The following is a 12,244-nucleotide window of genomic DNA, read 5'->3' on the forward strand; positions in this document are numbered from 1 at the left end:
TTTTTAAGGTAATGCAAGTTTGCTAAATAGTTTTTTTTTTCAAATCAATGCAGCTCTTTTATTAAATGCATAAATATACAAGGCAGGCCAACTAAGTTTTTCTAAAATTACATGGAGAAAAAATCTAAGTAGCCCTTTTTTATTTATTTATCATAATTTTTCAGTCTTTTGCATTTCAAAATAGTCCAAAAAGCATATTTCAACCGAAACTTCATTTACTACCTAATTTGCTTGATTACTTGAGATTTATTAAGAAAAATCATCTACCATTGAAGAGATGCATAGTGTATATAAATGTTAAGGCTATAATATTTAAATGACAAGAGAACAAAATAACTAAAGAAGTCCGAGAACACTCTGAGTAGGCATAAAATTGTGCTTATACTTGCTCACCTTTTGTATCCCCGATAAATGATGCATTCAGAGCAAGAAAAGAAAATATATAAAATTATGAAAACAAAATATTCATGTAACTCTGTGCTCTTACAAAAAACAGTCAAATTTTCACCTTTCAAGAAACTTTTTTTATCCCAAGATTATAAAAGAAGTCTCATGTATAAATGGTGGAAGAATCAACAAACATTAATTTTTTTGAGTCTTCATCATTAAAATATGTTAAAAGAGTATTTTCATACTGAGGCTCTTATTTTTTTTTTCTTTGATAAAAAAAATGTATTCCTAAATGCATTAAACCAAGGGAAATAATGTCAACAATGAAAAACATATTGATTTTCTTAAAACTTACTTGTCCTGTTTCTATAATTGTTGTCACTGATACATTAGGTAAAAAAATTACATGATTTATAATTTTTTTTTAAATCTTTAATCAAAATATGTGTTGATCTTTTGATTTTTAAAGTTTTGTAATGTACTTCAGACTTGTGATTCATTTGTAGATACTGCAAAATACTTTCCATGTTTTAAAATATGTGATTTTAATTTTACTTTTATTTATTTTTTTATTTATCGTAAGTAGCTATGATTATGAGGAAATTAATTTACAAGAATTTATTCTTTGTTATCTCTAATTAATAATATCTGAATTCTCTATCATATATCTCTGAATCTCTATTAATAATATCATAGTAAATTATTTTTTTGATTATTTATACCAAGGCCCATTTATGTATTGTATTTTTTATAATAAGGATTTTCAAACAATATTCTCCTATAGAAATCTCGTAAGTATGAGGAAATGAAACTATAAGATTTTACTCTTAATTATTTAATTAATTATGAAAAAATTAGATACAAATATGAATATTAAACATTCCTTAACAATTAATTGATAAAATCTTCAGGATTTTCCTAAAATAAATTTGTATTTCTTGCGAATAGTGTTTAAACCAAATAAACCCGGTTTAAACCAAAAAACCTGGTTTATACCAAAGAAAAACCCCTGTTTTTTTTTTTTTTTTTGAAAAAAAAGCAACTCTGAGCAGCACCTATCAATGCTACTAGTACTATCTCCTACACCAAAACAGAGGAGAGGTTCACTTACCATTTTTACTGCTTTTCTCCAAATTTTTGATTTTGACACTTGCATCCCTTTGCTTTTCACTGCCTCATATTAAGAAAAAAAATGCCCCAGTCCCCTATTTGTACCTGAATGTTACACTTATGACTTCCCCTATGGACATTGACCTCCCAGAAAGTAAAAAGCTGGAAGCTTACCGTATTTGTAAGTAACAGTTCAGCTGCTTCCAATCCAACTACTATATTTCAGTTGTTTATAACCCTACTGTAATGTGTCAGCAAGTGAACCCACACATGACCACGGTGGCCATGTGGTTTCACTTACTGGCACATTTGGTGTAGGTAGAGGTGGAGGTTAGGGATGTGCTGATCAATTGGCAGTAATGAGTGATCGGCAATAATTAGATGCTTTGCCGATTATTCATAATTGGTCAAATTTTTGTTAATAATTGGCTGAAAAAATATTTTTAAAATGATTTTCAATAATTACTAAGTTTTTAAGTATACTTTAATCAAAAACCAAGATGAATTAATTTATTATCACTAAATGAGTATAATTTTCTGCAACATAATTATAACATGTAGCATGAAAGTGCACTGCCTAAAATAAAGATGAACAAAACAAAATTTGCATAAAATTGAATGAAATATTGAAATTAATCTTCACAGCTGATGTTCATAAATTACTATTATGAAGAATTAAATGGATGTCATAAAATTGTTATGCAAAAACATGAGTATTTCTGGATTGTCAGATCAAACTATTTCTTGCTTGTTGTATTTCCTACTACCCTAAATAATCCTTCACTTTATTTCATTATTTCACTTATTGTCAGTGATGTTCCCATCATTTTTTCTGAGGGTTTACTCCCAGTAATCCACCACTCACAACATGTGTACATGTTCATTTATATAATATGTCAAAATATAAACATTTTTGAAGCTTGAGGGTATACGCTATATGTCTGAAAAATGTTTGAGAGTATACGCCGTATATGGAGTGTACCCTGTAGGAACACCACTGCTTATCGTTTGATTTAAAACAAAATCATGTAGATTCTTTAAGTTTTTTTTTAAACAAAAATCGGTTGAAGTAATGTTATTTTAATTAATTTAATTTTACTGGTTTGAATAAATATGTGAATTTTTAATATTGCAATATGCTTCATATGTCAATACTTTGTCTATGCCCTAACTTTATACTGGGGTATAGGGTTATAGAATTTTCATGAAGAATAAAAAGCCTTGGATTAAATGATTACTAATTATTATGAATAATATGAAAAATTTGCTCACAAAAAGCAAATAAAATATTGAAATATTTTATTTAAAAAAGAAAAAGAAACCTAAAAACTGAATGTAGCATAGTTTGTTAAGAAAACCATTAATGTTATTAAATATTCTTGAAATGCTTCTGTAAATTACTGGTATATTTTTTATGTTGCTTGTGGAAAAAGCTATGAAATGCTGGCAGACATGTTAATAGTTTTAAGCTTTGTTAATGTATGAACTGGAACGGTTACATTTTTTTTTTCTTCCAAATCTGTTATGTAATCAGTAGCACAATGTTTACATCTTTTTATAAGCATACTTTTATTATAGTTTACAAAGAGCTTGAATCTACTCAACAGTTTGATAAAGTGAGCCTTACAGCAGATGAAAAAGAACATAGTATTGAAATGCATCTGCCATATATTGCAAAAGTTATGGAAAAGTTAGTACTTTTTTTTCTTTTTTCAGTAAAGCTAATACATTAAACAAATGCATAATGTGTTAGGAATTGGTTTAAATTTGCACAGTAAATGTGTACTGTAGTAACAACATTATTAAGCACAAACCTGCAAATTAAATTGTAGCTATGTGTTTGTTATTGCAATGCTGGAGTGTGTACAGCTCAACATGGAAGAAGGGGGGGGGGGAGCCTAGGGGAGCCCCAATGGATGGTCCTGAGAAGTCACTTTGACCTCCCAAACTTTTCCACATTCAGCAAAAAATTGGAACTCTATTCGGCAAATTGTGAGTTTCAACCCTCCAAAATTAAAGTTCGCCAAAATTAACTCTCTGATGGTCCTGCCTCATGAGTGAAATGCATAAAATTCTTCCCCATGAAATTTTTTTTTTCGAGTAACTTGCCATGTAAATCAAGTGCCCCCTACCTTCTATCAATCCCTAGCTACCATCCTGCACCTTGGATCGTTTGCACAACAAACATTTAGCATCAGAAAAATGTATGTAAAATGCTTTCAAAACATTGCGTGCTAGGGTGTGATAAGATGTTCAAAATCATCAGACAGTTAAAGTAACTCAAAAATCAAAGTTTGGGGCCCCCTGGGCCCTGATTTTTCAAGTCTTCAAATCCCCGAATCTTGGAATTGCTCACCGTTTGAGCGATTAGAAGACTGGTCTAGTGCACCTCCTCATCTCTCTCAAGATTTTGGAAGCAATGTAATTGAAAATGATAGCAATATTAACCCAACTAACCATTAATAACTTTTTTCCTTTTCAACAGGCTTCGAGGGAAGATGTATACACTTTCCAACTCAATGACAAATTTGCTACAATTGAACTCATTGATAAATTTAGAAATTGGAGCAACCACTAATTTAAAGTTTTTTTGAGCAATCACGATTGCTTATTGATCTCACTTGACTGTTTTGATGTCTTATTATTTTATTTCCCCCTGCCTCCCTCTGCAGCACCACCGTTGGCCGGCCGCCTCACAATGCTGCTCCTATAGCGAAAACAGTCTCCAGGTTGCCTCACTTGTCTACACACACATGCATACCTACACACACATGCATACCTACACACATATGCACACACATACATGCACACTAACAAACACATACACACAAACACCTACACATACACACAACTACCCACACATAAACATACCCTCCACACAAACACACAACTACCCACACACACACATGCTTTCACGCTTACAGGTACCCCCTCACACAAACAAACATATCCCCCCCCACACACCTAAACACGCACGCCTACATACACACACACTGGTGGTAGGGAAAAACATAATTTGAATTCAAGATGTCAAAGTTCAAATTAGTTTTTTTTTCCAATTATTTATTTTTTGATTTTATTTTGAATATTTTTTTATTTTGGAAGAGAGGGCAGTTGCTCTCTCTTGCCCCACTCTGGATATGCCCATGTTGCAATAAAATTTTCTTTCAATGCCAAAGATGGGAGCTCATGAATGTTTTCTTTGTGAATGCTTTTATTGTTGACTTACAGTGGATTTGTCTTTTATAGCTGTGATTTTGCCATTGTTCCTGTAATGGTTGGATCATTATCTACTAAACAAGAAAGTGCCTATGGAGAAATTTTTAGCAAGTATTTAGCCGATCCATGCAACCTTTTCGTCATTTCATCTGATTTTTGTCATTGGGGTAAGAAAACTCAAGCATTACTTTTGAAACTTTTTTTTTTTGCATCTTCAAACAAATTTTCTATGTAATATAATTTCTACAAGAAATATACCCCCAGCTCAGTCATTCCAGCAGAGGACTGCAGTTTCATGCTTATTGGCACTCATCAGCCCGGCTTAGGAAGTGAATGAGCTGGAGGTGGAAAACCTCTTAAGGAAGCCAAGAGTGCCAAACAAACTGGTAGCTAATATAGAGTTAGCACTGGCCAGACGAGTGACCGAAGTAATGGTTCAGTTCAACTCGAAGATTGAAGGCAAGGCATGGTATTTTCAGTAAGTTACCCCCTATAGCCAGGGTTAAGGCAGAAATACAAGAAATACATCGCCAACTCAGTCATTCCAGCTGAGGACTGCATTTTCATGCTTATTAGCACTCATCAGCCTGGCTTAGGAAGTGACTGAGCTGGAAGTGGAAAACCTCTTAAGGAAGCCAAGAGTGCCAAACAAATTAGCTACCAGTTTGTTTAGTAATTTTTATCATAGAAAATGTATTTTCAAACTCGCAGGGCTTCAATTTTACAAAATTCTTTTGTTAATGGGAGTAAAATCTTATAAAGAAAGTAAATAACTTATTTTATAGTCTTTAAAAATGAACTTAAGATTGCATTAAATGAAATTAGTGTTTTGTTTTGATCGAATGATCTTGTTTATTACTGTTTTTCTACAAAACGAAAGAAAAGTATCAAATTTCCTATTAATAGATTCCAAAAGATTTTAAGTTGCTTTGAATTTTAAAGTTATCCTAGCATTTATTGTTCAAAGGATCCCTCTGAGCTTAGAAATTGCAAGAGTCTTAAAATTAAATTCTTATGCTGTTATGTTCCCCTTACACTTCAAATCAAATGCTAAGAAATTGATAATAAGTTAACTCATGTATGAGAATTAGAACATTAATTAGGATAATTAATGGAACATTTTGGATATAGACCAGCGCTAGAAATCAGTAGAAAATCCCACTGGTCCCTCGGACCAGTCAACGTGAACATGCACTGGTCGTCAAACAACATCACTAGTCCGCTTTAAATTAAACACTAAATATGTTTGTATCAAACAATTACTTACACTTTATGATGATTACATTTATTAAGTTTTAGCTCATTGATAAAACACTTAACTGCAAAATTACTGTATTGCGAATACAGTTCAAAATGGTATAAAATATAACAATGCAAAACAGATAGCCAACAATTATAAAACATTTTTCTTCTGATGAGGATTTTTTAATATACTTGAATGTTTCAAAATTTAAAATTTTTAATTGGCAAAAGTTTGGCAATAAACATTTTAATCTAATCTCAAATAGCCAAGTATACAGTCTGAAAACCAATTTCATTAAACACTTATGATAGGCTACCAAAAATTTGTGAACTTTGACTATTTTTAATTTTTTTGGGGACGTTGTTTTTCTCTCCAAGTGTGAGTAAAATGTATATGTGCGATTTAAAATTAGATAAAACTTTTGAAAATAAAATTAACTGTAAAAGAAGTCAACCAACGGTTTGACTAATAAATATTTGGCTAGGCTAATGCTTTTAGATTTTTTCTAGCAGAGTGTGATCAAAAATAGATAGCAGTTGGTGGTCCCATGAACCACTGATAATTTTTTTATGGTGGTCCGAGGCAGGATTCACTAGTCTGGGACCAGTGGACCAGCAGTAATTTCTAACGCCAGGGGCGTAGCTAGGGGGGGGGTTTGGGGACAAAACCTCCCCCGAAACGTTAGTCTCAAAAAAAAGGGAAAAAGAAGAGAGAAAAGAAAGAAAAAAAAAAGAAGAAAAAGAAAAAAAATCAAAACTACTTTTTTCTGAGTAACAAAGGTCAAAAATTCACTTCGCTCCCCCCCCCCCCCCAATGCCATTGAAAATCTGCTCCATGTGTGACCCTCAAGCATAAAGACGCCTCCCTCTGCTGCGACAATTTTTTGATAATTAAGTGAAATTTGACACTTCGCTTTAGAAATGAGATTAATTTATTAAATCCCCGTATATGCAGCCTTTCTTTGTCATAGATTCTGCAAATTGTTAAATATGTTTAATTTTATGAGCCGCGCAGTGGGAATATTGCATACAGTCGAATCTATATATATCGAATTTCACATTAAAGAAAAAAAATTGAGATAAAGAGATTTTGAGATACGGGGGCTTTAAGAAACTTTTTATAGAAGTTTGAAGTATGATGGTGAAAATTTGAAATAGATACTAAAGACAATATGGGCTCTTGATTAAAATTCCTCTTTATTAGTTTTGTTAGGTACTTATTCTATTATTACATTATTAAGTGCTTTATTGCGAGTTTAAGGAATCATTTTGACAGTAAAAGAAACTTTAAGCATATCTTTTTCAAGAAAGTCTTTTATTGCTTTTTGGTCCCTGATTTTTTTTTTTTTTTTTGATTCATTATTTATCCTCTTGAGGTTAGCAATTGTTGCAAATCTAACTTGGCCAGTATTCTACGATTTTCCTTTTTTCATCACTTGAAAAAAACTTATACTTTCTTTTCACTCCAATCATTTCGGTTTTCTAAGGAATCACAATTTTAAGAAAGAGAGCAACCAAAGAACAGTACTAATCCAGATAACAGAGCGAAATGGCTTTTAACTTGAATGACCTTTAACCATAAACTTGAAATGTTCATTTTTTTACATGTCAAACCTGTGAATTTCACCCCTTTACTCTTCTGCCAAGAAAGTCGCGAAACGACTGTCCTTTGGTTAATCTTCCTGGAAAGCCTATTCATGGAATGCATTTCTCCCTTTTTTCCATGCCTCCTCAGCTCTTGAAGACAATTCCTCTGTTTCTGAGTTGAAGAAAATGTTTTTGTTTGCTGCTTTAAAGATCATTGGGCTTCGAATTCAAAAATGATAGCATAACCGGAAATCGAAGCAATAGAGGTTTTTGTTTGTCTGGTCTCGTGTGTGTCATAGGTCATAGTCAAAACGACCTTTGCTAACTAGAGTATCCATTGCAATCACATTGATTTTTCAGCCAGTATTTACTGCATATTCTTTTGGAAACATACAGTCTGGTTAAAATAGTACATTCTAAGTGAAAGTTGTTGCATAATGAAGCGGGCAAAACCGATAACAAGCTTTTTTAAACCCAAAGAAAAAAATTAAAATGAGGAAAAGGATTGCTCTAAAAAGAGAAAGTTAACGTTATCTGAAGAAAACGAAGTACAGTCTGCAAAGCAGCATTAGTCCTATCGGACCCTTCTGAAGGTAATTTTATTTTAATTCAAAAGAAAAACTGCATAGCATTACATGAATAAAATCTTTAAAAACGAAATGAATCTAGATTATTTCTATTAGCTTGGTTCGCATTAAAAAGTAGAAAATAAAAAAGACTTCTGTTTATAATACACGAAAATTGCTGTTGCTCTCCCAAATAGATATTTATGTAAATTCTAAAGTAGCTAATAAAATTAAAAATAAAGACTTGAGAGGAGAACAGATGGTATGCATTTGAGCGAATAACTTTCTACCGCCTATATTTCTTCCCTAACTTTTTTCATTCAAATTTTATTAGCTGCTTTAGAATTAGCCTAAATGTAAATACATAAAAAGCAACATATAAATATAACGATATGAAAAGCAATTTCATTTTTTGCGGGTTATAATTCAAGAAGTCTTTTTTTATTTTATTTCATACTTTTAGTGCAAACCAAGTTAGTAAAAATAGTCTTTATAGTCTGACCACGGATGAGATTGAAAGTTAAACATCCAGTTTACAGGCGGAAATGGAAGTATCTATTAGTTTTCAGGGTTGCCAGCTTTTGTAGATGTGTGTTAGCCTCTAAATTAAGCAGTCACACTGAAATGAACAGAACACGCTCATCAGATATTTGATTTTCCCCCTGATTTGGATAGACTGGTTTTGACAAGACCGTTGCTGGAAAATTTCACTTTAAATTAAATGGAGGGAAAAGAAAAAAAAGTTGAATTTTCCATAACATTAAAAAAAATATCTTTGCTTTTGTTTTGTTTGACACAAGTATTGGAATTCGGGCACTCCATTCCAAAGTATGTAAGATTCACCTCCCTCTTATTTTTTTTAATGCTAAAAAAATGTACACACACACACACATATATATATAAAAGAAGTAACTCCTTCCCCCCCCCCCCCCCCGAAAGTCGAGTCTAGCTACGCCTCTGTCTAACGCTGTAGACTTAATGCTTTCTCTGCTGTAAATCAAATAACGTACCAAAAATTTTCAAAACTTTTATAATCATGAAAGGTTAAAAAATGATAAATAAAGGAAAATACCTGAACAAATATTTATTTTTATGGCTTAAGTGAAAACGTAAAAATGCTGAAATTTAAGTACCTGAGTTTGAAAGATGTTTTCTTTTTTTCAAAATTATTCTTCTGTGTGTAAGTGTGTGTGAGAGTGCTTGAAAGTGTTTCGTTTTTTATTGTTAATTACTCTAAATATGAAGTATGACATAGCTTAGTTTTTACTGACTTGTCCAGTAAAGTTTAGCTGCTAAATTGAGCAAAAATGAAGTTTCTGTAGAAATTTACATTTTAAACCAGTTCTAATGTTTTGTCCTAAGAAAAATAAATATGCTCGTGCATCTATATTGCGACCACTATCATTTTTAGATTTCTACTGTCAAATGTTTTCAAAGCTTTTTGAACTTAGGGCTTGAAATAAGCGGTCATTAGTTATATTTTGCAACTAGAAATTGTAGTGAGGTGACTTGGATTTTACATCCTGCTGTCAGCCTTGGCGCTTAAATATTTCTAAAAATGGTTATCATTTTTCAATTTTTTTTATTTTTCTTCTATTTCATTTACAGCAGCTCCTATGTATTCAAATGCAAAATCTTTTGCATCCTTAATAGAAATTAAAATTACTGTTTCAAGGTATTTAACAATAGTCTTCAAAGGACAAACCAATATTTTTCTGTATTATTTTCATTTAAATTAAAATTTTTAAGGATTGATCTTGTGTGGAAACTTATTACAGAAAATAGTATAGGAACTTATGTCTTATTTGTGAGACAGGAGCTAATGTTACTTTAGGGTTTTCTAAATTCGGTTGGGTTATCAAGTATCTAGTTTTCCGGGATGTTTTGTATTATGCAGTTTAATCAGTTTTTTAGAAACCTGTTTTCTATTATCTGGGGCTAAATTTGCATCAATCATTCTTGATACTGCATGAAGATGATCAGTTGTTTTGGAAGTTACCTGAACATTTTACGATTTGTAACATTGAACCAATGGCAATATCGTAGCAACTGCCTAAGCACCGTATACAAGAGTGCCCACCTATGGGGAAGAGAAGGTCATGGCACAGACTGCCATTGAAATTTTTAGGGGGGTTGTTTATGTGGTATGTTTTTCTTTTTCGAGGGCTCTTGCTTGTGGGGGATCTTTACAATATATTGGGGGAGGGGGGAGATGTACCCTTGCTGTTAGGGAGAATGAGCACCTCTGCTGTATAGCACTCAGGCCGTAGGTTGAACACCACTGACTTTTACTATATGATAAATATTATTGCTATTAAATCATTTTACAATAATACATCTTGTCATTTATTTGTACTAATAAGTGAGTTTTGTAGTAAGTTACCGCCATAAGCCAGGGATAAGGCAGAAATACACAAAATACACTGCCAGCTCATGTTTTCCAGTCCTCGGATGGAATAACTGAGCTGGCTGTGTATTTTATGTAATAAGTGAGTGTTTTTTCATGTCTAGGTTCTAGTTTTGGCTATCAATTTTATGATGAGACATGGGGACAAATACACCAGTCCATTAAAAAGCTGGACAAAATGGTAAGTTCTTAAATGAATGAGTAAATTAAGAATTTTTTCAATGAGTTTTTTTATTTCCTCTAAATGCTTAAACAAGTAACAACTAAATATCAAAGTACATGCCTTTTTAAAATTCAATATAATTTTCCTGTTAGATTTGATTGTAGTTCTCCATTAAGTATCTAGCTTATTATATTCAGTGGAGGCTCATACGGAAGAGTCGGACAATATGGCATATCCAGGTTCTGTGTCTGTTTGAAGCCAATATCACGCGAGAATATTATGTACTACTCAAAAAGAACTTCCATGATATAGTGCAGTGAGTGGATTTTTCAAACATGACCCACCTCCCCTTCCTAAAATGGCAATCTGTTCTGTATCCTCCCCTAGGCGTAGATAAAAGTATTGAGATATGAAGCATGTTGGCACATAGATAATATGCATATTTATTCAAAATAGAAGAGTTAAATTAACAAAATTAACATTATTTCAACCATCAATTAAAAAAAAAATTTTTAATCACGTATGTAATCTTAAATCACATACATGAAATTTTTAAAAATCAACTGATAAGTGAAATAACGAAACAAAGTGAAGCAAGGCCATGACTGGGAAAAAATAATAAAAAGCAAAATGAAAAACATTTACATTTGATTAAAGTTAACATTAATGTTGAAGTTTATGTATATTGCTCTCTTTTAAAATATTTAATTTGTTTGTTAAATTTGCGATTTATGTTTAGGAAAATCAGCGTTGGAAGAACCGCTGAATGCTTCCTGGTTACAAAGTATTAAGTACAGTAAAACCTGTGAAGTTGACCACCCTTGTAAGTTGACCACCTGTAGGGGCGTAGCTAAGGGGGGGGGGGATTTGGGGACAACCCCCCCCCCCCCCCCGAAACGTTAGCCTCAAAAAAACAAAAAAAAAAAAAGAGGGAAGAAAAAGAAAGAAAAAAAAATCAAAACGACTTTTTTCTGAGTAACAAAGGTCAAAAATTCACTTTGCTCCCCCCCCCCCCCCCAGTGCCATTGAAAATCTGCTCCATGTGTGACCCTCAAGCATATAAAGACGCCTCCCTCTGCTGCGTCAATTTTTTGATAATTGAGTGAAATTTGACACTTCGCTTTAGAAATGAGATTGATTTGTTAAATCCACGTATATGCAGCCTTTCTTTGTCATAGATTCTGCAAATTGTTAAATATATTTAATTGAATGAGCCGCGCATTGGGAATATTGCATACAGTCAAATCTGTATATTTCAAATTTCACATTAAAGAAAAAAATCGAGATAAAGAGGTTTTGGAATACGGGGGCTTTAAGAAACTTTTTATAGAAATTTGAAATATGATGGTGAAAATTTGAAATCGATACTAAAAACAATATGGGCTCTTGATTAAAATTCCTCTTTATTAGTTTTGTTAGGTATTTCTTCTATTATTACATTACAGGGATGCCAGCTTTTGTAGATGTGTGTTAGCCTCTAAATTAAGCAGTCACACTGAAATGAACGGAACACGCTCATTAGATATTTGATTTCCCCCTGATAAAAGCATTATTTGTGGG

The 12,244-nt window shown here is 32.4% G+C and overlaps 1 protein-coding gene across 2 annotated transcripts in view; it reads left to right on the forward strand.

Moving 5' to 3' along the window:
* The window catches only part of LOC129220199 (protein MEMO1-like), a 46,814-nt gene that overhangs the window by 30,266 nt on the left and 4,304 nt on the right, over nt 1-12,244 (forward strand). For both annotated transcript variants that reach the window (XM_054854564.1, XM_054854563.1), the window contains exons 5-7: nt 3,079-3,190; nt 4,750-4,886; nt 10,626-10,702. In XM_054854564.1, coding sequence (XP_054710539.1) covers nt 3,079-3,190; nt 4,750-4,886; nt 10,626-10,702 — 326 coding nt within the window. The remainder of the gene's footprint in view (nt 1-3,078; nt 3,191-4,749; nt 4,887-10,625; nt 10,703-12,244) is intronic.

The sequence above is a fragment of the Uloborus diversus genome, chromosome 4 (assembly GCF_026930045.1).
Source record: "Uloborus diversus isolate 005 chromosome 4, Udiv.v.3.1, whole genome shotgun sequence".
Lineage (NCBI taxonomy): Eukaryota > Metazoa > Arthropoda > Arachnida > Araneae > Uloboridae > Uloborus > Uloborus diversus.